The following is a 27,183-nucleotide window of genomic DNA, read 5'->3' on the forward strand; positions in this document are numbered from 1 at the left end:
GACGGTGACGCCATAATGTATCCCTGGTTCTGTACAGTGGTACGTGATGCTTGCCATATCAGTATGACGGTGACGCCATAATGTATCCCTGGTTCTGTACAGTGGTACGTGATGCTTGCCGTATCAGTATGACGGTGACGCAAAACACTGACTGTGTCTGATTCAGTGAGAGTGATCTTCCGCGCCGGTATTCCTCACAACAATGTCCAAAGACACGTACGTTCAGAGTGAGCACATTACTCACTACTGGGACATCCCAGACGTAAACATAATGTGGTGGTCATACACAGTTATGATATCGACTAAGTCCTTTATAGTTTGATGTGAAATCATATCACAAACAACTATTATGAAACGGGGGAAAAAATGAAATCTACCAGGTTTCAGAAACGTGCAAGAGTATTCGTTGGTGCGTACCATTTTCGAGAATTTATAACAGCATCTAGGAGACTGCTCCGGGCTCATCCAAACCTCCTTGGAAAAACCTTTCCTGGAAAGAACTACCTCGTTATTTTCAAACTTTCATTCTCCTACTTTACAAACGCATTTGAACTCGGGTTTTTCACCGGTCCACTTTTCAGCACGTAAAAATACTATGTTTCCCAAGCACTGAAGTTTTTCCTGTTAAATCACTTTTATAATCGAACTTGGTGTGCACTCCCCTCGTGAGAGAGGGAGAGAGCAGTGGTCCACAAACTGCTATACAAAATTGATTTAGCCCAGATTCCTTACCTTGTTGTGTCTGCTGTGCGTTATGCATGGCTCCTCTGCGTGGTAACTGATGTCAGCAGAAAGACCGTCCACGTAATGAGTCGTTTTTCGAGATGTGGGCCTATGGAGAGAGACCCAGCCAGACAACTCGACATACACCTTCCACTCATGCTATATATATACATACAAAATCTTGTATGTTTTCAGTAGTTCTTTACTCCATCAAGAAGACCATTCAGATCGATAATACAAAGGGAGAAATGGGAGGTGTTTATAGAGACAGACGGACCATTTGTTTAACTGATATATAAATTTATCATGAGACAGAAATTTTAGTGTAAGTGTTGGTTGTACTATCACAACACATGCCAATTCCGTTGTTTCCAAGGAGCTGAGGGTTATCATTCAGCTGAGCAGTTGGCTGAAGAAGTCTTACACTGATCTCTTTAGCCTCCATCTGCCCGGTACACCATCAAACAGGACTCGTACTGTTCAGAGTATGACGGCCATATACAGATACAGTGGTACTCCGCTTGTGGATCACGACAAGGGCTGCGAGTAAAAAGTCCTTCCTCCCCCCCACATGATCCACTCTCACCTGGGGTTCATCGTGGTCCAGCGACGTTGACATCGTCCCCTCCACGGCAGACTTCTACCAGCTACTTTGTTTTTAGTTCCTGTCGTGAATGAAGAAGAGGCTGTAATGGCGAACTAGGGAGTAATGCAATACCTATTGTTCACTCGTCTTGCAGGGTGTCACTCGTTACTCCAAAGAACCAACCCCGTAAAGGTTCCGGACTTTCTTAAAGGTTTACGTTCATGATTGCCATTTAGTGAAGGATCGTGAATCCCTCAAGATCTCAAGGCAATATCGGTAAGGTTAAGCCAGTAGTGAGGCGTTGTTAGCGTCTTTACCATCACCATCTTTCAAAGGTCTCCCAGCTTATTTTCCAACATGGCATCGATCAGCATGAAAACCCAGCAAAATGCTGCTTTCCGGGTTAATGGTCGGGGCGCCCCTGGCAATATTGCAGATAAGCTGTTGGGCAATCTCCGGGATGGGAGTGCTGACCTCGCATTTGGAAGGGTTAAGGGAGATGCTACGCGATTCCCCTGGCTCCCCCACCCAAAAGCGAGTGCAGGCCGACAGGGGGGCTTCGCCGAGGTGTCTTCTTCCAGAGGACATGTGCCAAGCTCACTGAACACTATCTAGTAATGGTATGAAGGTTAAGCATATAAAGGCAGGGGTACGGAACCTCATCGGCTGAGGCAGGGAAATGCTTGCCAAAAGATGGTGTAGATAAAATGCTTTAGCAGTGATGAAATAGAATAAGGGAAGAAAATAACTGGTGAAGTGCACAAACTGCAATAGCAAAAAATCTCGACGTTCTAACCATCTTTAATTCTCGGTCTCATCAAGACTTCATTGTGAGGGAAGTTGCACAGCGTCAGATTACGTTATACGGACATAAAATCGTACATATGCTGGTAGCCACAGAGAAAATGAAACGCGAAGATTCGAGCACTTTCGTGGTATTTCATATCTTCAGCAACACAGAAATAATGAATAAATGTAGATCTAAAAAACGTATGTCTTCAGACCTATATTTCTTCATCTCTCTGCTCCTGAAGATGTGAAATATCACGAAAGTGCTCGAATCTTCGCGTTTCGTCTCCCTTGTTGTTGTCAGTATATTCGTGAAGCACGTGTTCTCTGTGAATGCTCTAGAAAGTTGTATATATGTATATATATATATATATATATATATATATATATATATATATATATATATATATATATATATATATATATATATATATACTGCAGACAAATCCCAGATCTCGACAGCAGGATAAACATGGAATGCCCTTTGTTCCCCAGAAGTCTCAAAGCACTTACAGAGGCTCCAGTCATCCATCAATGTACACAAGGAACAATGTTTGGCTTAGCCTAGCAATTTCTTTCCAAGATCCAAATAATACAACATAAAATATTCGTAAATACACATCCCGGCCTGCCAGAAGTACACGAATAAGGCCCTAAAAACTCGCTTCCAGAACATCCGTCACGAGCATCAAAGAGCTTACACAATACACCTGTGCCTACTTCAGTCTTTTCTCCCATTTCCAACTATCCCTTCAAGTGTTTGCTTCCATTTCTAACTATCTCTTCACGTGTTTTCTCCCATTTCCAACTATCCCTTCACGTGCTTCAGCTCTTCTTCCTCTCCTCTAACCACCTTAAGAAAAAAAAAACAAAAAGAAATGCGGCAAAAATTCGATAATTACTACGCGTCACTTAGGCGGGAACATGATATCTATCATGTGTCACGTAATGGATTCCTCAACAACCACCGCGTACCGATCAACACAATCCTCAACGATAGCTAGATACCGTGGAGTTAGGACCCTGTTTGTTACCTTTACCTGAGCAACAAGCCCTTACGAGATTAGTGGCGTCACTTGATAACGCCCTTGACAGCTGTTATTCATCGAGCTGTTTTGAGGGATAGGTAAGCCCGAGAATAATTTTCACATGTGGAGTAACCGGTTACCCGCCATCTACTACGGCAAACAATTGGATCCTTAACAGCCGTTACTTACCAAATATTGGAGCTTCATTCATTATTGTGTCACGAAAAATGCCCCACCCCACCACTCCATTACAGCCTCTGCGACGAGAACGGGGACATCAGTATCAAAATCACGTCCCAGTAACTTTCATACGTAGAAAAATGGTACAGTACACAACTTTTATGTCACGTAGCGAGGCTCTCAACAACTTTAAAATGTCGAGCTGGAAGATCCTCAATATTAGACGTCGAATAGTGGTCCCCTCAGGACACTCGTGGTCGAGTAGAATGGACCAGAGGAGATGCTCTGCACCGATCAATGACATTATCGGAAACTGTTAAGGGTGGAGCTGCGGATCTCTCACAAGCTTGCATGTACTGATAACGAGATCTTCCATAACTTCTACGTGTGGAGCGGCAGGTCCTCAGCAGAAGGCCCCCGACAGAAGGTCCTCAGCAGCAGTTCCTCAACAGCAAGTCCTCACCAATAGGTCCTCAATAGCAGGTCCCCAGCAGAATGCCCTGAACAGCAGGTCCTCATCAGAAGGCCCACAGGTGAAGGTACTGAACAGCAGGTCCTCAGCACTAAGTCCTCAATATCGGATCCTCTAGAACGAATCCTCAGCAACAGGTACAGAACAGCAGGGCCTCGGCAACAGATCCTCAACAGTAGGTACTTAGCAGCAGATCCTCAACAGTAGATCCACAGCAACGGGCACTTAGCAGCAGGTCCTTAACAACTGAAACTGGCCGATAAAGAGACTTGCTATTATCTGTATCTGTCTAGCGCAAGTGGCGGTTCGACGAACATGGAGTACTGGACAGCGATCCACATGAACACTGATGTGCTGAGCATCCAAGCTATGAACAAATGGTTGCAAGTGGAACAAAACAGCTGTCTTAGATACTGTGGCTGTGACAGGTATAAACTCCCATTAGGATTCACCTCACACTGACCTTAAACGTTTGATGAGACTTAGGTTTATCAAGTAATGGGTTAGTCACGAGCCACTTCATATGACTCCTTCTTGTGCCTGCTTTAGGTTAGGAGACAGTTCACACTGCTCTAGTACAACTGATGAACGACATATATAAGTAGTTGTGCAGCCTCTCTCACAGTCTCTGCTGGCTACAAGTGCAATTATTATTGCTTTTGAGAGAACAGCGACATAAACCGCGAGAAAGATCAAGTGAAGCAGTTCAAGGGTTCAATGTGCCCAATGGGACGGTAGATAACTGGCTTCTTAGGTCAAAATATATTGACGCTTCCCACGAACTAGCCGAACCTCGTCATTCGTCTGCCACTACCTGACCAAGAACCACCAACTACTTCTAACTCTGTGCCAAGGAGGCGATGATTGGTACTGCTATATGTGTCTATATGATCTAACCTCGCCAGGTTCTCCTACGTTGAGAGCGATTCATCATCTCGCCACTAGCATGCAAGTTATAATCATTTCACCATCACCGTATCAGTAACACACCTGCCATCATTTTCCTGAAGAAAACCTAACCCATTCCGAACCAACTTAATACCGCAGGTCTACAGCCCTCCAGCTCCACTAGTGTGTGTGGAGAATACCACCCATGGACCAGCCTGCGTGGTATTACAGCTTCAGAACAGAATAAAAGAAAAAAAAAATGCTGTTGTTGACCCAGGTGGCGGCTGATCCTGCCTTTGACGGAGTCCAATAGAGGGCGAACGTAATATGAGGCTGGTATTGGGGAGCTCTGAGACGGCCGGCCGCTTGCATGGTCCTCCTCCGCTCCATCATAAGGTGGTAGAATAAACTCCGGCACCATATTAGTTCCCCGGGCAGGGAAGAAATATATATATATATATATATATATATATATATATATATATATATATATATATATATATATATATATATATATATATATATATATATGTGTGTGTGTGATTACCTGCTGGTGGCCGGCAGATTAGGAAACTGGCCATTTGATGTCGATACAGACGGATATTAGGCAGGATGAGGAAGATGCAGTATGATAGGCCTTTTAATAGAGAAAATCATACAAGTTCAGATATACATCACCGAGTGGAACATTGTGGTACGAATGATTTCTTACAGTGAATAAGATGATTATGCGGAGGTAAGATAGCCTGTGTCCGGCCTAGGTGCAGGGGAGATATCAGCCAAAAACGAATTTCTAACATGATTTGAATCTTAGGCATACCTAAAATTGTCCCTGTCAGCCATACAGTCGAACATATGCCATTATCCTTCCATATCCTACCTTCTCGGTCTCCCATATCCACCTTTCCTCTACACTCACGCTCTCCTCATTCTGTCTCCTCTCACACTCATTCCACTTCCACACCAACTATCCCTGTGCTCACTTCTCGTTTGTAGGCACTATTTTCTATAACCTGCCTCTTCTTTTTTTTCTTTTTTGATAGAGTGGTTAAAGGAGAGGAATAGGTGAGACAGGGAGGGGATAGCTTCAAATGGAAGAGAAGTGTATGTTTTTACAGGTGTGTGTGTATAAGTTTCTGATGTATGTTGGTGATCTGGAAGCGTGTTTTTGGCCACTTAACTATATACCCCAGGCAGACTGGGAGTATATATATGTAGTTGTATTGTTCTGGTTTATAAAAGGGTATTCGTAAAGCCAAGCTAAACACTGGAGTCTCTCTGTGTGCCTCGATGAACCATGTTGTTCCGTGTTCGTAGTGTTCTCGAGGTCGTGGTTTTGTCCGTGGTTTGTATCATTGTTGACTTCATGTCTCTGCCACACTTTCCCGGCTGCTTCTCTCAGGTATGAACTGACTGGTTTAATCTTCAGTCACCTGCATTTTTCTACGGTGTTTTCACGGTAGGGGGTATTTCTTATCTGTGACACAGCGTAGAGACTCAATTTGTAGCATGTGCGAGTTGAAGGCGAGGAATACTGGTACAAGTGAATAGGTTAGGAGAGGCATTATCATGACTCTGACCAGGTGTAATCTTTGGTTGTCTGTAAGGTGCCAGAATCTGTACAGACTGGGCATTGCCTCTTTCCTGTCGTGCGGATCTCTTGTTAATATCATCCGTTAACAAACCTCTTGATGTTAGTGTGTGACCCAGGATTCTGTAGGTCTCCTTCTGCGCTATCTTAGTTACCTACCATGATTACATCGCTGGATCTTACTCTTCCTTCCCCACACTATAGGAAATTTGTTTGTTTGTTCGTATTATCCAGTCCTTTTCGAATTTGTTTAGTCTTGTTGCCTCTGACTATGCTAAATGAGCATGTACTGGGAATGGGTTGTTCAAGACTTTCATTTGCTCTCTCTCTCTCTCTCTCTCTCTCTCTCTCTCTCTCTCTCTCTCTCTCTCTCTCTCTCTCTGTGGCGTCCTCCTCTACCAACACTCTCCTTCCACACTCACTCCAGTTCAATTACTAAGCATCTCTCATACTCGCCGTGACTTTCTGTACATCTGGTAGGAGGTAGACAGCCATCGACCAGGGAGGTACATTACCGGTGCTGCCAGCATGGTTGTCGGTTGGGGTAGCATAGGCCCAGGTAACCGTCTTGTCTCTGCCTCGCTCATAAGTGGGCTGCTGGCTTTTAGTGCACAAACACGCCATCTCTTCATCTCGCACATAACACTGGCTGTACATATCTTCCAATGACTCGTTCTTCATAACTCTACACTTTTCTGCGGTGAGCGCTACAAGCTAGGCTCTGCCTTTTGGCAAGATCTCGTCGTAAGTACTCGTAAGTAGGTAAGTTCATACTCTATTACAAGTAACTTTCATACACATTCATTCTCGCTCTAAATCAAATTTTCTTCCCAGTTCTGTCTCCCTTCGACATCCTCTCTTCTCAAACTCGCTCTTCATAAATTGCAGTCACTGCAGACAAAGTCTCCTTCGAATCTTACTCATTCTTTCCACACTTCTACTGTCAGTCTGTCTGTCTCAGTCAGCCCATCTGTATGTCTGTCTGTCTCTCCAAATATGCGTTTATACCAACCTCATTCCTCCTCCACATTCTCAATCATATCATATTCTTTTTCCATAAGATTTCCTTTCTAATAACAATTTTTCACGCCTGCATAAACCGTCTTACCCACGCTCTGGTATCACCCCATCCCGCCTCACCGACACACACACACACACACACACACACACACACACACACACACACACACATACACACAAACAAACACGTGCAGCATACACAGGATCAGTGCTTGTTGGCAAAACGGGAGATTATAGAGAAAGCCAAAGGCACAGAGGCTAACGAATCAACACTGATGGATTTATCCATAAAGCGTACAGCAACAAAGTTAGAGATTAGCGAACTCTAGGCTGCAGAAGCGCACGACACCATTCTGTGATGAAAGAGAGGGGAACAGCGCAGAATTCATGGTTGTAATCGAGACTTATGAGGACGACAGATTATTTCCTATTGTTACGTTTGATTTACAGTTATCTAGCAAGCAGGTAATTTGGCAGGCAAAGAGAGAGAGAGAAAAAAAAGGTGGATTTCAATACGGTACTCATCAAAAGGGATAGATCAAGAGATAAGCGGGATAGAGTCAAAGAATACAGTCGGCTGGCAACAAACAAAAGACACGAGATGAAGCGAGAGAAAGGTAACATCCCCGCCAGCACCTCAGAGAAGACAGGAATATCAAGCATAGGTGTCGTTCTGAATTACCTTTAATGAGGATAAAACATCATCCAACTAGTAACAGATGCATAGTAGAACTAATAGAACTCAAGACATGATCCTCTCTCTCTCTCTCTCTCTTTTTTCATCTAGGGCGAATATTAAATCTCAAACTCAGTTTTCCTCTTAAGTCATTATCTTCAGCTGTTGAATTTCCACCGCGTCATCTCCAAAAGAATATGATGGAGGTTTGGATATCAGGTATTACGTCGGGTGTAGACCAGGGAGCTGATAACTAGGGAAAGTGGGGAAGGCCGTAGTGAGAGACTGAATGAGGTCATAGCATTAGTCCAGGGCATTTTTTTTTTTTCTTACGAGAATTTTAAGGGAATTAGTGGAGTTATTCACGAGCAAACTGGAAAAAGGCATCCGCTGCCCGTTGACGTTAAAAGGGAAGGTCCTTGCGATGAAGTTTTACGTTCCTGCAGCCTAACTGTCGTATTTACCAACGGCAACCGAAGGTTGGCTTCTCATAACGATCAGCCCTCCTCATACCTTCCCCCTTAGAGGGATGTATTTCTGTAGAGTTCTCTAATTTGGTACCTGAGGGTTAATGGATAATTAGGACACTGGTGAATTAGCCCCCTTGACTCCACCAGTAATGGGCTTGGTACCAATGTCGTCTTTTCAGGCTTTTAATGAGGTCGCTTCAACAACCCGGGAGATCCTACTTAACTTTTAGTGCTCTCGATGGTGTATTGTGGAGCAGAGATGCCATTCTGAGCGGACAGGTCGTGAGCGTTGGGTATTGTTTCTGTAACGTTACGGAATCAAAGTTGAACAGGAGGGTGTAGGAAGAAACCTGGGAGTGATGTGTGCGGAAATGTCTGTCATGAAGACAAAGACAAGTGAGAGCGTAGCTACCGGATGGTGTGTGTGAGTAAAGGCCGTGGAGAGTGCTGCCAGCGAGGACTGATGTTGCTGAGAGGTTTCTGAAGGGACATAAAGATGTAGAAAGGCAGTTGGATGCTCTATGTAGTGTTCCTTCCCTCAGGGACTCTGAGAAACCATCTGTTGTGCCTCTTGACATTTCGAAAGCTTCTGATAGACTCCAGCTTAAGTCTTCAATGCGTAAGACTTTCCACTCTTACTCTTTATGTTAAATTTCTAAATTTCTTTCTATTGACTCTAATGGTGTCATTCTTCATGATTGAATTCATCCCTTCCTGTGGTCAGTGGTGTGTCTGAGACTTTGTTTATATCCTTATACTCCTCTCAATAATCCCTCGAGTAAGAAGTTTATTTGTCTTTATGCTCACGACGCAGCTCTACATTCAACTACATGTTTCAAATACTAACTTTCCTCATTCGCGCGTTCTTCCCCTTGTCTTAATTCGATCAGTTTACATCATACACAACTGGACAAAAGCTCTCGGTAGAGCAGATAATATCTCGTCAGCTGAACTGATTTCAACATCTAGTGTGGCTAAGTAATTTCTTATACGATTTCCGTAATTCCATATCTCAACAATATATCTGGCATTACTTTAACTTCCAATCCCTCGTAGGAACTACACTGACATGGATATGGTTGATTGGAAATTTTGATGAGAATTCGAAATATTTTTTTCCAGAGCAGCCGACGTACGATGAAACTGAAGGTCATGCCTATACTGTATGAGCACTGGTTACACAGCTTAACGTTCTTTCAAAGCCAATGTTCTACTCAGAATTTCATATAGGTTAACGTTGGCCTTACAGCTTCCTCTCTCTTAACTTTTCATTTTGAGTCCTTTTCTCTCTGTCTCACTGTTGTTTCTCTCTCTTTTACGGATGACATTTGTGCTTATCCTTTCGAGAGATGTTTGATTGTTAGCCCCCTCCTCAGGCTAGATCATGCAACACCTGACAGGCCATTTCCTTCCTCTTACAGATATTGTATCAGCGATGACAACTCGAAGATTGCCTAACTCGAAGTCTTGCCTCATTCATTCCACAGCCCAAATATACTGATTGTATTATTAAAGACAATTAACAGTCCTTCATATTACTAACTCCACCCCCTCCTCACTTCATCACTACCGATTACCACTTCCACATTTGCCCCCATCACTGATTTTCCCATTTGTTCTTATGTTGCTCGCACACTTTTAATCTCCTTCCCAAACATCTTATTCTCCTTCGAATTTACTGATACTCGCTTTCTGCTATACATCTTCCAGTCGTTTGTACTCCTTCGCTATAAGTACCGCCCATTCACCCTCTTTTCTCTTTCACTAACACGTTAACTTCATCATCCCACATATACTACCCCTTCTAATCTGCCCACATCCAACCTTAGGCATACCACAGGCTTCCCACGCACATACTTGCACCGCTTCCCTAAATACCTCCTGTTCCTCATCCATTCCCCTAACTGTGTTTACTACTACCTTTTGCCATTCTGCACTCGGTCTCTCCTTCCATTTCTTCATACTACTCCCTTTTCCAAGGACAATGTAGTTCCTGAAATCTATATTTTCGAGATATAGGGAATTTCTTCTCCCGACAGATACTTTCAAGTCCTTATGACAAATCTGTTTCTTAATGAATGCGATACAGTAAGATCCTCTGTTGTCTGTATATACCGCGGTTACCTAATGTTTGAGACTGGTTGTGAACTTTACTAAAGATAACCTGAAGCTTACCATCAAAATCGCACGCGTCTTTGTCATCAAAAACCTCGTTTAGCACATTACCACAGTGAACAAAATTCCTGATTGATAAGCGGCACGAAACATGTCCTTACATAATCCTGGAGTATTCAACGTGTGCTGCTGCTGGTGTAATCTAATGTATGGCTGTCAGATCAAACGTGTTATTTCATATTTCTGTTTTAATAGGGTTAAAGACTGTGCCACATGCATGGCAAGCTTACCAGTAAATGTTTGAAGCTCAGGCTGGTAATGGGATTTGTTAAAAGAAAATGTTTTATTTGTGTATTCATTTGTTTTCCTATCTGTCAATCTAACTATCTATCAGTCTAGTTCATCCGACTCCAGTTCTCTCTCTCCCTCCCTATCTATGTGATTATCTATCTGTTGATCTGTATCATCCCTTCCCCTTCCTTCTGAAGAGTTCCACGAACCGTCAGTAGTTCACCAGAGTAACTCGACGATCTGCCATAATCGTTTTATCTAACATGTGAAAAGAAAAAAAGTTATAATGCAAATTACGTGTATCAACCTATAAAGTCAAAACTTTGTTCTCAGACTATTGTTTTAAGAGTAAACCTTGAGGCACTTACTCCAAGTTATGTTCGCATCATTTGCATATCGGTAACTCTGCAGATAATACATTTCCTGCTGTTCCAATAGTCTGTTTTCGTAATGTGTTCTCGATATGTCTCAGGAATATTTTCACAGGAGTCCTTCAGTTGTAAGTGTTGTTTTAAACCGGGGAAACTCTCGTTTATTATATAAAGTATTGAACACAGCAGAGGAGGAACTGTGCACGCAACTTATCTTTATCATCCATCAAGAGAAAGTGAAAGTGTCTTGTATCAGATTACTTTCTCTTACATAAGAAGTCGTGCGGTATAATTTCAATATTACCGCTTTACGAAGACTTACGCTGTTCTCTCCCCAAACGACATAATCCTTTTGATTCATTCTGGATGCTGTGCAATATGAGTGTGATGTAACAGTTATGGATGGATAGCAGTGATAAAAGACGGGCTTTATCTGCCGGGCTGTTTTTCCTGTATCTAACCAGCCTTTTGTCACTAGGCTGATCTGAGCCAAAGTTTGAGAAGCGATGGTTTGGAGCAAGAAGCATGTGAGCTGTAGACTCTACTCTCAAGTAAGGGTGCAGGTGTAGAACCACCCGAGATGTGAGAGCAGTACTCCATACAAGGACGGATCAATCCACTGTATAAACGGGGCAACTGTTTAGAAGAAAAGGAATTCCGACATTTGAACATAACTTCCTTTTTCTTAAGGGGAGACTTAGCTATTTCAGTATTGGGCAGTTTCCACGAAAGTGTCGATGTTACAATAACACCAAATTATGTTTACTGAGTTTACTGAGGAGGAATTACTGAACCGCTGAAGGAGACAGGAAAGTTGTGAAGAATTTTCAATAGAATGATGGGCAGACACTGGGAAATCCTGTCCAATCTCATTGAGGACGTTGTGTTGAGACGAGATCCAGATTGAGTGAGAGAAGAGGGAGCGTAATTGAAGGAGGTGGAGTCGTCAGCGTATTAGTTTATTTGTTTATTCATAGAAGAGAAGAAATCGTTGATAAAAAGAAGAAAAGATGTCGGAGACAGGACAGAGCCTTGATGGACACCGGTACTGATGGAGAAAGGTGTAAAGGCTGATTCAGCAACAACAATAGTGAGGAAGTTAGATATAAGGGAGCAAAGTGAGGGAAGGTAGACAAAAGAAGGGAGCTTAGAGATGAGACCCCAATGCCACACCATGTCAAAATCTTTCATGGATGATGACGAGACAGTAGGAAGATTGGAAAAAGTTCCACCAGTGGATCTTACCATACGGAAGCTATACTGGTGACCAGATAGAAGACTTGGGGCGAGATTAAGTACGTACAGCGCGATGGATATGAGGTGAAAAACGGATCCAGAATGTGCTGTGCCCAAGTGAGTTTTAAAGTCATCGTATTCACGGAAGTCAAAACTGGCCTGGAGGATTATACAAAGAAAATCGCAAGAAACGTACACAGACACTGCAGCCAGACAAGCTTGTGTTAGGGAGTGATAACCACAAGAGCACAAGAAGCTGGTGATGAAACTGCTGCTTGGCAGAGTCGAACAAGGGACAAGATAGCTAGAAGAGGGCACTTCCAAACTTGCACCTGTGCTTGCTAGTTTGCTTCGCTTCCGTTTACAATCCAAACTTTTCTTTCTTCGTGAAAACTTACATTAGTACATCCCATCCCACTGCTGGAACGCCTCCACATAACGTCTTGTTTCTTTGGATTCTACCATTTCCAAAGTGTTTGAATACTTCCTTATCTCCCATAGCCTCAAACATCCTGAATCTCATCAGCTTGGTGTTCGCAACACAAGATCTAATATCCTTTCTTATCTTACTAACGTCATCATCTCTATAAGATTTTGGAAAATCGTGTGTAGCAGCAATTTTATAGTAGCTCTTGAGATATAAAAAGCTTCAGAGAAGGTAGAGTATTGGGATTTCATCTCTCAATTTTGCTCTTTTGGCTTCCCTACTTCTTTTTCTTCCCTTATATCTAGCTCCTTCTCGGTCGATGTAATCTCTAGGGCTGTTGATGGGTTAACATTACTCTTGCCATTTCTGTATCAATGACGGTGTCCCTCAGGGTTTTGGCTTGTCTTCTACACTCTTCCTTCTTTTTATCAACGATTTCTTTTCTTCAACAGATGACAAAATACACTATGCCGATGACTCAACACTACGTACATTCTTCCATTTCCCACAGATTTACTTCATCTCGCTCGCACTCTACATCTCGTCTCGACACGTCTTCCGTTATAAACTCAGGCTTGGAAAGAATGTCACAGTGGGGTACACGAAATCCAGTTAAGTTTAAAGCTTCTAGAATCCAGTTTCGGTCTCTCTCTCCCTCCCTCCCTCTCTCTCTCTCTCTCTCTCTCTCTCTCTCTAAACCCCCGTCCCCCATAACTTTCTGATCTGCTTTTGATGGGTGTATTTCCATCACTTAACACAACGAACATACCTGGTGTCATTGTAATGTCTAACCTATTTTAGAAAGCCTCACTTTACACAAATAGCTAAGTCTGCCTCTAAAAAAATGGGACTCTTGTTTAGTTACCGTAAATTGTTCTTTTCCGGAGAGGTACCAGATCCGCATACTTACTAGGAGTTGCATCACGAGCCGTTTCCGACTTTTCCAGGCTAACCTCACAACTTGACCCACTTGCCCTACGCCGCAATGATGATTCACTTTCCCTTTTCTATAGGTATTACTTTGGTTTTGATCCCGAAAACTGACTCCTTGTGTGTTCCCACCATAAGCTTAGACCACGTCATTACTCGGCAAGCTGCTGCGTCACATAACTATTGGTGGTTGTTAACCTCTCAAGAGTAGGCCGATTTGATATCTTTGTCTACCCCCTCATTTCATACCAAACATATATGACCTGATCCTTTTTATAATGCGAGTTTTCCGTTCCCCCACTTTTCTTTTACGTATTTTCCTCCTCTTATTCATCCCTCCTCACATTACAATTAAGGCCTGGACTCGATGTGGATTCTTGGTCTTGACTTGAGCGTCCATCATACAGGTAAGAAAAAAAAATTACTTGCTGAGTTTAGCATGTTTTGCATAATTTCATCTGACCCATCAGTTCAATTCCACTCCCAGACACACCATCAACCCATGATGCACGACTCTTAGCAAAGACCTTTTATCTTACTCCCTGTGGTCCAACTTGCGGTTCATGAGAAGTTTCCTATTTGTTCCTGATTCATTATCGAACTTTTTTAAAGTGTGTGTGTGTGATTACCATCTGTGATTACTATTTGTCTGTTACGTGGAGAGCGTACATATATACCATGTCTTTTTCTCTGATGTATGTATGCACACACACACCCTATCCTATGCCTGTGTGTGTGTGTGTGTGAATAACTTTTATGTATATGCTTGTCTATTTACCTTGCTTTCTACCTTAATATTCACCTGCTAGAGTGAGTATCCCATAAGAGATATTGAATTCAATGCTCAGGTTATCCCGACCCCTAACACTGTAATGGGTTCGGCCAGGGAACACTCTAACTTGTATACTAACTTTCCCTCGACTGATTAAGAAGTTTCTCTCGCGTCTCAGGTGGCCTTCGAGGGTGAGGCGTCTTCGCTGTTCGAGGTGGGAGCATTTTGTGGCTGATGGAGTGATACAGGAGGAGAGGCGGGAGGAAGTGACGCTTCTGTGAATGGGTGAGAATAAGAAACTGCAAGTTCTGGCTGGACCTTCTGCAGCCTATCGAGATTTTCGAGGTAAGGTAAGAGACAAACAATAGTATAATCAATTCAGTCACAGGCACATGTAGATGTCAACTAACATTTGTGGAACTTGTTCGGTGATTTATTTCGGAAAACTTACACAAACTATCTGGACTTGAATTTGCATATATATATATATATATATATATATATATATATATATATATATATATATATATATATATATATATATATATATATATACCAAGGGTTGAAAAAGAAAACTTCTGAGTATGAGATATGGAAATCGTTGTGAATACTCTCTCTCTCTCTCTCTCTGATATAGAGTTGTCCTCTACATGGTAGTTCCAGCTCTGCTCTCCCCCCTGTTCAGTTTGTGGGAAAAACTTGATTAATGGCTTCTCACACCCTCGTGGTGTTGGCAAATGTGTCTTTCCTTTTAACAGATCGTGGACTGACACGTAGGGGAGATAGTTATATGCAAAACCGTTATCATCAGGTCAGTGACAAACTTTTGAAACCAGATTTTTTTAATTTTTTTGGGACGGCACGGGCAACTGATGCCCTAATCAAGACCATCCCAATAACGCTATACATATATCTTAGCCTGAGCCAGGTACCCATTTTATCGACAAACCCCTCGGGGTGGATGAACAGTTAGGTACACTGTGGGCCGACTGCCACAACCAGGATTCATACCTATGCGCTCGACCCTGGGCGGCGCCCGTGAATGCGTCACGGTCACGAACGCTACTTAGGACTGGTAAATACATGTGAAACTGAAAATGCAATAAGAATACTAACAATAAAAAAAAAGACATGCTGAATCCTTGACGTAAGATCCTTAAAAACTGAGAAACGTATCTGGAAAGAAGTTTTTGTTTTTTACTACTTAGGAATAAGTGTAATGGTTAGACTGGCAAAACTTACAACACCGTGAAGACAACACATCAAGACGAGGTGTTCGGTGATAATGCAATAGAAGAACAGCGAAGTTAAGAGAGAGGGAACGGCAGAACCATTGAAAATAAGAACCCCCTGAAAGTTATGAATATAACCGAGGCAAAATTATATAAGGAAACTTTAATGCCACTGTTGCAAGAAAACGATTCAACGGAATTCAATCGATAGCCGTAATCTTGGGACAAAATCGTCAGTTCAGTAAATAGCTTGAAGTATCGAACAGCCTTGATGAAGTAACAAAACGTAGTACATCTACGATGGGCAGGCTATTGATAGGACCCACCTATGTCTTGACATAGTCTGGTATGTGTTGTGCTGCACATTACAGGGGAGTAGGATGGTGCCACAATCTCTTTTGTTTGGATTTGTTCTGAGACACTGGCATCTCGCGCAAGAGAATGTCTCGCTCACTCACTGACTGTGGCTCTCGGCTCGTCGAATCGGCCAGCAACGAGAGAGCCCAGGAACTGGTCAATTTTTTAAGTCTATGAGGTTCCGGTTTGTGCTTTTAAAACTTTTTCGATGCCGACATAATTGCCTCAGCTCGGATGACTATAATCATATCCTAATTCTTGGAAGATAGGTGTTTTGCTCATGCTTTCTCAGTCAATGGCAAAAATATTAACACTAAAAGTCCTGCATTTCATACAAGAAAATGCATCATTTTCCTGAGAATAGATTCAGGAAATACCCATTTGTTAGGACGTGAAGGAGGGAGACTGCGTGGCAGAGCATTAACTGTACCTTGTCGGCCAGAGGGCAAGACAGAGGAGTTTGCTGGTGGATTATAGTTAACGAGCGGGGCGCCCTACCCTGAGGAGGAGGAGGCCGGACACGGGTTACACACACACACCACACGCGTGCGGTGCTGGACTTGTCGTCCCTTAGACTGTGTGTATGATGTTGATGGTCGCTGGTCTGGGGCGCTCTAGCTGGTGGGATATGATGAGGGTATAACCTCTGACGGGAAGCCCAGCAATAATGGTTTGTAGCGCAGCTCGTTACATCGTAAGGAAATTAATTTCCTGTATCATATGCAATGGCATTCGTGTGCGTGCATGCTCGTGTGTGTTTGTCTGTTTATATACTGTCTATGTGTGTGTGTGTGTGTGTGTAGGTATGTCGTGTGATGCTTGTGGAAGGATACTATAGGAAGAAATAATCTACGGATTGTTCACTGTGTTTGTTGATGGACGACTGGAGCCTCTCTCAGTGTTGTAATATTCAACCGGAAGCCAACAAATTGTGAAGGTATACCGGTAATCCACCAGTCATCGGGCATCATATACAGTCAAGAGCGTGATCCCATTTTGCCGCTAGATTAATACACGATCCTACAGATGACTGAACCTTCCTATAGATGACTGAACCTGCCTACAGATGACCGAACCTTCCTACAGATGACTGAACCTGCCTACAGATGACTGAACCTGCCTACAGATGACTGAACATTCCTACAGATGACTGAACCTGCCTACAGATGACTGAACATTCCTACAGATGACTGAACTTGCCTACAGATGACTGAACCTGCCTACAGATGACTGAACATTCCTACAGATGACTGAACATTCCTACAGATGACTGAACCTGCCTACAGATGACTGAACCTTCCTACAGATGACTGAACCTTCTTACAGATTCACTGAACCTTCCTACAGATGACTGAACCTGTCCATAACATCGGTGATTTAAATGCTCGGCACACAGGCCTCGGATACCCCTCAGCAAACGCCACAGGCAGAGATATACTGACCGTGATGAAATACGACGTTGCACAACACCTGAGGCCGAACTTTCCAACATTTGCAGACCGCTTGGCCTTCTCTATCCCTGATATAATGATTACAAATGGGGGAAAAAACTCGCCATGCCACCCACAAATCATCGACCCATTTCTCTAACATGAGTACCAGGTTAGTGGCATAGTGGTGTAAGGTCCGGTTTCGTTGGTGCATTAGTCTTCAGTCGCCGGTGCACGGCAGCTTGGTCGTCTTGCATATATATTCGGGGAAGAAGCGATAGTCAGCTTCCTTGATGGCCGGCCCTGAGGAAACTATCCCACTCACTTTCTAGGGTATTAATGTTTGACCCTTAAATCTAGGGACATCGATCAGTCCACTTTCTGAAGCGACATGTTACTTGTAAGTGTGTTTGACATCCTGCCCCAGATGCTGGGTTGTGGACGGGTCAGGAGGCAAGAAATCGATGTGTTATTAATACGGCCAATGAGAAGCACCGTTTGTTGGGTTGGTACTGGTCATCCGTATCTACCGAGATCGAGACAAGGTTCATGATTGTTCTGACTGTGTGGGGAGGTCCACAGTGTGTGATAAATGAAGCTGTTCCTATAAGTCTTTCGTGTGCATTTCGGCAACAACACAACACTAATCATGCACATCAGTTCTCGATTATCATGTAATCTAAAGTATTAGTTTGGTTGTTCACAGATATATGTGTATACATAGGGTGGGTAAGGTGAGTGGTAGAACACACACGGAATGATGAGGGCAGTGTGGCAGGGATGAGCCTCCAGTATGGTCTGAACCCACATTGCGCACACACCCTCAGGAATTCCTACACTGTGGCCGGATGAACGAACAGCATTTCCCCGTGACAGAGCAGAACTAGGTACCCCCCCCTCCCTTATCACTCTGCCCATGAGTGCGTACACAGCAGGTATCAGGAATACTCTGCCACATCTCTGTGATGACCACCTTGCTGAAGTGTTATACAGCGTTTGACTGGAACACCGTCAGGTAGTCGAGAGACTTCACAACCGTGTTGATAGGTTCTTGATGGTAGTAGTTGATGCTTCCTGTGAGTAGATGAGGTCAATTTCGTGGCCTTCTGAACATGAAGACCTTGTCTACTGCTGAGGGATTGACATTGATTTAAGGATTTCAGTCTTACGATAACAGTGGTATTTGGGAAACTGTTCTAACTCTTCAGGTGGTATAGAGCACTGCAAGAGTCAGTCAGTGACTCAATTTAGACAGTGACTGTGACCCTCGAGAAGTGCTTGGTGGCAGCCCTGATCACTGCTCGCTGTCTCAAGCAGTGTTGCTGTACACTATTCATTTCCAGCACTAAGTTGTCCTGTTATTTCATAAGAAATACATACCATCTTGTTTGTGTAGGCGTATCTGCGTGTTTGTTTCCATTTGTGTAGGTGTATTTGTGTTTTTCTTTCCAAGTGTATCTCCATGTTTGTCTGTCTGGCTGTGTTCACATCTGTGTATCTGAGAATAATAATTAATTTGGATGACTGTTTGTGTCAAACACTTGTCATCGGTCTCTCACAATATCCACACTGCCTTACCTCCCACTGTGTAGGACAGAAGCGGGTATTTGCTCGTGTTCTCATTACAGTGACATTCCCCCCCCCCCTCACACCGTACCGCTATACCTGTGATGACAATACGAGACGGGTGCTACTGGTCTCGTGTCGTGAGGCCTCTCCAGCCAGCCCACTCCAATCCAGTGCTCTCTAGAGCACTGTAGCAGACGCATGTCAATCACAACGTCCTCAAGTTGTCCCGCTCTGGTCTCTGGGGACTGTAGCAGACACAAGCCAGGAGGAGCCTCATACAGTAGTGACTTCCCCCACCGTGGGCCCAACCCATGGCTACTGGAGCGACCTGTTCATCCATCATTCCATGTCAAAATAAGATCATAACAGTATCTCTCTCTGGGATCATTACTGCCTCACCCTTCCATTATCCTCCACCGTCTACGCCTAATACATTAGTCTTTCGCATGTCGGATTATCTTGATATCGGGTCCAAATAACAGTCATCGTGCCTGATGTATTAGTTAGTGCAGACTATCATTAGATTTTCGTGACGACTGTATCCGGGAAGGCTGAAAGCTATAATGATATGAGAGGTAATGAGAGGCCACCACTAACTCTATATTACGGCGCTGATCCTGATTTTCCCATTTTGAAGTAGGCAGTACATGTGGGTTTAATTTTTTTTTTTTTTTTCAGACGTGACGTGAAAGAGTTTTACCTTCAAGCTCCGAGACTGATGTATTTTGCACGGCTGTTATTTCACGTCGTTTCTGGAGTGTTTTATCACCTTTGAACTTTCCAGAAATTTAAGTTTTTTCTTTCTTGGCTTAGAGAAGGGGCGCAGTTAAGACACAGCCCAGGATACACACTAGGTTTCCTGTTATTCGACTTTCTTCCTTACTCTTCCTGAAGGTTTCCAGCACCATCGCCACGCGGAGAATAAAATCCCAACATGGAGAGATGAGACGAGATATTCTCCACTGGCGTCATGATGATCTGTCATGCTTAATCAACGAATAGGGCAGTTTTGGCTGATGGCATGCAATCAGCTAATGAGATCTTTGCCGGGCGATGACGTAGGTGAAGCGAGCGATCGGTGCTCCATGCAGGCAGTGACGTTGTGGGAATCGATCAAGGAATACAAACTCTTTTGTTTTCCTCTCGTAAAATACCCTCTGCCAGCCGGAGGTGTGAGTAAGATTTCGGTACGTTCGTATCAAATCACAGGGGAACGCTGTACATTTTTTTTTTTTTCGCATCAAATGGCTGAAAGGCAGAACCGTCCATGGAAAACACCTTCCAAACCATGGTTTAGGAGTCTTCTTCCAGTGCCTCTTAATTTAAGAAATAAAGCACGTTAAAGTCTGCTTCCACGTCGGTCCTTCTGCGCAATGATTTCATAAAACAAGAAAAAAAATCTTTTAATATTAATGTGTAGAACATGAGTGTGTGTGGAGTCTCATTAATCCAATGCCTTTAAATTCTTGTAGTCATTTTACGAATACAAATCAGAGGATCATGTGTATCTCTGTGAGCATCATCCGCAGAGTCGCATAGACCTGTTTTAGCTCCACTGGATAACCAGCTGTACGTTATTTCTTGGAACGGTCGCCAATGCAAGTCTTGCATACAAGTGCTACCGGTAAGCCGGAACTAAAGGTAACGATGTGACCAGAAAATACTACCGTACCCAAGCGAGGGAGAGGGATATGGTAACACTCCCCTTGGTCCAAGGCTGACTGTGTCCTGAATGTGATCCAGGTCTGAAGGTGTCCTAAATGTGATCCAGGTTTGAAGGTGTCCTAAATGTCATCCAGGTCTGAAGGTGTCCTAAATGTAATCCAGGTTTGAAGGTGTCCTAAATGTGATCCAGGTTTGAAGGTGTTCTAAATGTGATCCAGGTCAGGTGTCCTAAATGTAATCCAGGTTTGAAGGTGTCCTACATGTGACCCACGTTATCATGTATCAAGCCATCATCCGTGGCCCGGATGCTGAGGTGTATTCCTTGGACGTTTTGATTTACGAGGACATCAGCTTTGCCCAGTCTCTGCGGCGCAGTCTTAGGGTGCATTGTGATACATGGCCGTCAGGTGAGGGTCTACCTGTGATGCTGCAGTGTTAAGGTGCATAACAATACCGGACCTTCAGCTGTCGTGAGGCAATGTTGCATCATCAGGGAACGTTAGGGCGGGAGCAGGGAACACGTCGCGCTCATAAATAAGCCCGCAATAAGTAGATGATGTCGCCTATGTTTCTGACCAGCGGGAATACTTGAGAGTTTTCTAAAAAAAAAAAAAAAAAAAAAAAAAACTTAGGTAAGACACTTTGTCATGTCGAAACGTTTTTCGTATCTTTTTTTTTTCCTACGTAAATTCAGCAGCAATTCTGGGAAATACTGTCCTTTTACATCCAACAAGGTAGTGATATTTGGGTGGTCTTTATGCAAGGGGTGAAGATCTCGTTTTATAATGATGTATGACGAGTTAATCACGCGGTCTTAAAGAGGGTTGGTCAAGGTTGTCTGCAGGGTCGATGTATATATTATCGTCCCGGGTCGAAATTTGATGGTCCTCCTGCACGAGACATGTGGTAAATACGCATATTTCTTATTTTTGTCTTTAATGACATAACGGGTCGTTTATACCAGATGACATAAGGTCTCTTAACACCATTGTTATCAGGTGACTTAGCGATCATTCATGATATCTGATAAGGGTTTCTTCATTCATGATATCTGGTAAGGGTTGTGATATCCTTATATCCTGAATCTGATTTCCATTCACATTCAGTTATTTCATCTTAATTTGCACGGTAAGCGGCGCAAAATATAAATTATAAGATACTGCGGAACGTTATTTGTGAGTTCTCGACATGAGTGTGGTTGATGGAACATAGAAGTGATCATTTCTTTCATCACTATTTCATGTATCGGTATGAATATTTTGATGGTAGGTACTACATTGCGGTATCATGTTGCCTTAGATGTAAAGATATGATCCCACTTGTTCAAATTCATACTTCTTAAGTACAATGTACTCTCTACCTTCACCTGAAAAGTCGTACGTTTATAAAGGATTGGTTAGTGACCCATTTATGTACTTCACAAAATCTTTGTGCTCACATTGTATCAAACAACTTTTCTAAATAAGTGGGAAGTGTTCAAGTGCTTAATGATGACAGTTACTGTGCTGAATTATCAGTAGCATTACTTTACATATACCCCAGCCATTTGCACTCCTTTCCTGTAAGTACCTGGGGCCGTATACAGAAAAATTTTTAGATTTCGGCTTATTTTTATGCGTAGCTGAGCAAGTGATTTAATTGTTATGTACAAAGCAAAAGTGGAAACGTGGCAGAACATTACACAGCAGATAAATGCAGCTTTCCCCTGCGTGTCAAGAACTGTGGAGCAAGTTCAGAAGAGGTATCACAACATTATATCCTCAGGCAAGAATAGGATTGCTACTCAGAGGAGGCTCTTCTGTAAAAGAGGTAGGTAACTTATGAAACTACACCCATTTTGTAGGTGGCTTGAGGGTAACGCTATCCAAAGTGGATGACCGAGGTCACTCTTTATGGAGCAAAAATGGAAATAAGACTGTTTCATAGTTTTCATGGTCTCAATCTGCAATAGGCTAGGCCTAAGCTAAGTTATATGAAAAACTGACATAGGCTAGGCTAAGTTATTGCTATAAAATGTTTGTACACTTTTCTTAATCACAGTATGTATTTTTACAGGTGGTGGTCCATCAGGCGGAAAGCCTCTGCTTGATCCTCTGTCAGATGCAGTAGCAGATATTCTTGGTCCTGATAGCCCGAGCATCATTGGAATTTCAGGGGTTTACTAGCTACGATTCAGTGACTGATGATCTGATGGTTCCTGTGAGGATACCATTAGGTTAGCATTATGGATATATCATACTTTCATTGTTCACCGTAAGTAACCATTTGTGCTGCTGAAATTTAAATATACATGTGAATCTTTTCATATCATTTGGCTAGTTAAGATTTTATTAGTAGACTTAAATTTTTGTAATAGTATTAGAGTTTTCTTTTCATATAACTAGGCTAATCAAGATTTTATTAATAGGCTAGTAAAGATTTCATGAATAGTATTATTGAAAGTATTAAAGTTTTCATATAACTAGGCTAATCAAGATTTTATTAATAGTATTATAAAAAGTAGTAAAGTTTTCCTTCCATATAGCTAGGCTAATCAAGATTTTATAAATAGTATTATAGAAAGTAGTAAATTTTTCTTTCCATATCACTAGGATAGTCAAGTATTATAGAAAATAGTAAAGTTTTCTTTCTATATAGCTAGGCTAGTCAAGATTTTATTAATAGTATTATAGAAAGTAGTAGAGTTTTCTTTCCATATCACTAGGCTAGTCAAGATATTATTAATAGTATTATAGAAAGTATTACAGCTTTCTTTTCATATAGCTAGGCTAGTCAAGATTTTATTAATAGTATTATAGAAAGTAGTAAAGTTTTCTTTCCATATCACTAGGCTAGTCAAGATTTTATTAATATGTTATAGAAAGTATTACAGCTTTCTTTCCATATAGCTTGACTAGTTAAGATTTTATTAATAGTATTATAGAAAGTAGTAAAGTTTTCTTTCCATATCACTAGGCTAGTGAAGATTTTATTAATAGTATTATAGAAAGTATTACAGCTTTCTCTCCATATAGCTAGGCTAGTCAAGATTTTATAAATAGTATTATAGAAAGTATTAAAGTATAACTAGGCTAGTCAAGATTTTATCAATAGTATTATAGAAAGTATTAAAGATTTCATATAACTAGGCTAGTCAAGATTTTATTAATAGTATTATAGAAAGTATTAAAGTTTAAGAAGTCAAATCAGGGGGGTTATAATTTAGATCAAATTACAGCCAAAGTTTTAAACTTATGTTTTATAGTTAACCTGGATTCATTTCTGTCTCTCACAGAACATGCACCATTATGATACCTCCTCCTCAGTCCTCACAAGAATCCCTGCCTTCAGGTTTAACGCTGATCCATAGGCCTACGTCTGTAGACTGGGGACAACCAATCACAGAAAAAGTAACTAACCCAGAAATCGAAGAACTGCAGAATACTATCAAATTCCATAATGCACAAACAGAAGTTCCCAGAGAACAAATGGAAGTTACCAGAGTACAAATGGAAGCTGCCAGAGCACAAATGAAGCTGCAGAAAGCAAATATTGAACTGGCTAGGTTAGCATTCTGGATATATCATATTTTCTTTGTTCACCGTAAGTAACCATTTGTGCTGGTGAAATTTAAATGTACAAGTGAATCTTTTCATATCACTAGGCTAGTAAAGATTTTATTAGTAGTATTAAAATTTTGTAATAGTATTAAAGTTTTCATATAACTAGGCTAATCAAGATTTTATTAATAGGCCAGTCAAAATTTTATTAATAGTATTATTGAAAGTATTAAAGTTTTCTTTTCATATAACTAGGCTAATCAAGATTTTATTAATAGTATTATAGAAAGTAGTAAAGTTTTCTTTCCATATAGCTAGGCTAATCAAGATTTTATTAATAGTATTATAGAAAGTAGTAAAGTTTTCTTTCCATATAGCTAGGCTAATCAAGATTTTATTAATAGTATTATAGAAATTAGTAGTTTTCTTTCCATATCACTAGGCTGGTCAAGATATTATTGATATTATTAAAGAAAGTATTACAGCTTTCTTTCCATATCACTAGGCTAGTCAAGATTTTATTAATAGTATTATAGAAAGTATTACAGCTTTCTTTCCATATGGCTAGGCTAGTCAAGATTTTATTAATAGTATTATAGAAAGTAGTAAAGTTTTCTTTCCATATCCTAGTCAAGATTTTATTAATAGTATTATAGAAAGTATTACAGCTTTCTTTCCATATAGCTAGGCAAGTCAAGATTTTACTAATAGTATCTTAGAAAGTATTAAAGTATAACTAGGCTAGTCAAGATTTTATCAATAGTATTATAGAAAGTATTAAAGATTTCATATAACTAGGCTAGTCAAGATTTTATTAATAGTATTATAGAAAGTATTTAAGTTTAAGAAGTCAAATCAGGGTTACAATTTAATTCAAATTACAGCCAAAGTTTTAAACTTATGTTTTATAGTTAACCTGGATTCATTTCTATCTCTCACAGGACATGCACCATTATGATACCTCCTCCTCAGTCCTCACCAGAATCCCTGCCTTCACATTCAACGCTCATCCATAGGCCTATGCCTGTAGACTGGGGACAACCAATCACAGAAAAAGTAACTGACCTAGAAATTGAAGAACTGCAGAATACTATTAAATTACATAATGCACAAATGGAAGTTGCCAGAGCACAAATAGAAGTTACCAGAGCACAAATGGAAGCTGCCAGAGCACAAACGGAGCTGCAGAAAACCAAAATTGAACTGGCTAGGTTAGCATTCTGGATATATCATATTTTCATTGTTCACCGTAAGTAACCATTTGTGCTGCTGAAATTTAAATGTACATGTGAATCTTTCATATCACTAGGCTAGTCAAGATTTTATTAGTAGTATTAAATTTTTGTAATAGTATTAAAGTTTTCTTTTCTTATAACTAGGCTAATCAAGATTTTATTAATAGGCTAGTCAAGATTTTATTAATGGTATTATTGAAAGTATTAAAGTTTTCTTTTCATATAACTAGGTTAATCAAGATTTTTATTAACAGTATTATAGAAAGTAATAAAGTTTTCTTTCCATATAGCTAGGTTGATCATGGTTTTATTAATAGTATTATAGAAAGTAGTAGAGTTTTCTTTCCATACCACTAGGCTAGTGAAGATTTTACTAATAGTATTATAGAAAGTAGTAAAGTTTTCTTTCCATATAGCTAGGCTAATCAAGATTTTAATAATAGTATTATAGAAAGTAGTAAAGTTTTCTTTCCATATCACTAGGCTAGTCACGATATTATTAATAGTATTATAGAAAGTATTACAGCTTTCTCTCCATATAGCTAGGCTAGTCAAGATTTTATTAATAGTATTATAGAAAGTATTATAGTATAACTAGGCTAGTCAAGATTTTATCAATAGTATTATAGAAAGTATTAAAGATTTCATATAACTAGGCTAGTCAAGATTTTATCAATAGTATTATAGAAAGTATTAAAGTTTAAGAAGTCAAATCAGGGGGGTTATAATTTAGATCAAATTACAGCCAAAGTTTTAAACTTATGTTTTATAGTTAACCTGGATTCATTTCTGTCTCTCACAGAACATGCACCATTATGATACCTCCTCCTCAGTCCTCACAAGAATCCCTGCCTTCAGGTTTAACGCTGATCCATAGGCCTACGTCTGTAGACTGGGGACAACCAATCACAGAAAAAGTAACTAACCCAGAAATCGAAGAACTGCAGAATACTATCAAATTCCATAATGCACAAACAGAAGTTCCCAGAGAACAAATGGAAGTTACCAGAGCACAAATGGAAGCTGCCAGAGCACAAATGAAGCTGCAGAAAGCAAATATTGAACTGGCTAGGTTAGCATTCTGGATATATCATATTTTCTTTGTTCACCGTAAGTAACCATTTGTGCTGGTGAAATTTAAATGTACATGTGAATCTTTTCATATCACTAGGCCAGTAAAGATTTTATTAGTAGTATTAAAATTTTGTAATAGTATTAAAGTTTTCTTTTCATATAACTAGGCTAATCAAGATTTTATTAATAGGCCAGTCAAGATTTTATTAATAGTATTATTGAAAGTATTAAAGTTTTCTTTTCATATAACTAGACTAATCAAGATTTTATTAATAGTATTATAGAAAGTAGTAAAGTTTTCTTTCCATATAGCTAGGCTAATCAAGATTTTATTAATAGTATTATAGAAAGTAGTAAAGTTTTCTTTCCATATAGCTAGGCTAATCAAGATTTTATTAATAGTATTATAGAAATTAGTAGTTTTCTTTCCATATCACTAGGCTGGTCAAGATATTATTGATATTATTATAGAAAGTATTACAGCTTTCTTTCCATATAGCTAGGCTAGTCAAGATTC

At 40.9% G+C, this 27,183-nt stretch overlaps 1 protein-coding gene across 5 annotated transcripts in view; it reads left to right on the plus strand.

Annotated features, from left to right (window-relative positions):
* The window catches only part of LOC139749858 (uncharacterized), a 198,267-nt gene that overhangs the window by 161,353 nt on the left and 9,731 nt on the right, over positions 1-27,183 (plus strand). For 3 of the 5 annotated variants that reach the window (XM_071664192.1, XM_071664190.1, XM_071664194.1), the window contains exons 2-6: positions 14,744-14,915; positions 22,874-23,071; positions 24,093-24,362; positions 25,299-25,568; positions 26,395-26,664. In XM_071664192.1, coding sequence (XP_071520293.1) covers positions 23,043-23,071; positions 24,093-24,362; positions 25,299-25,568; positions 26,395-26,664 — 839 coding nt within the window. In that variant the 5' untranslated portion in view covers positions 14,744-14,915; positions 22,874-23,042. Of the gene's footprint in view, positions 1-14,743; positions 14,916-19,098; positions 22,628-22,873; positions 23,072-24,092; positions 24,363-25,298; positions 25,569-26,394; positions 26,703-27,183 lie in introns of those variants that run through there. The other 2 variants (XM_071664196.1, XM_071664191.1) reach the window with 2 other exon arrangements.

Source organism: Panulirus ornatus, chromosome 8 (genome assembly GCF_036320965.1).
Source record: "Panulirus ornatus isolate Po-2019 chromosome 8, ASM3632096v1, whole genome shotgun sequence".
Lineage (NCBI taxonomy): Eukaryota > Metazoa > Arthropoda > Malacostraca > Decapoda > Palinuridae > Panulirus > Panulirus ornatus.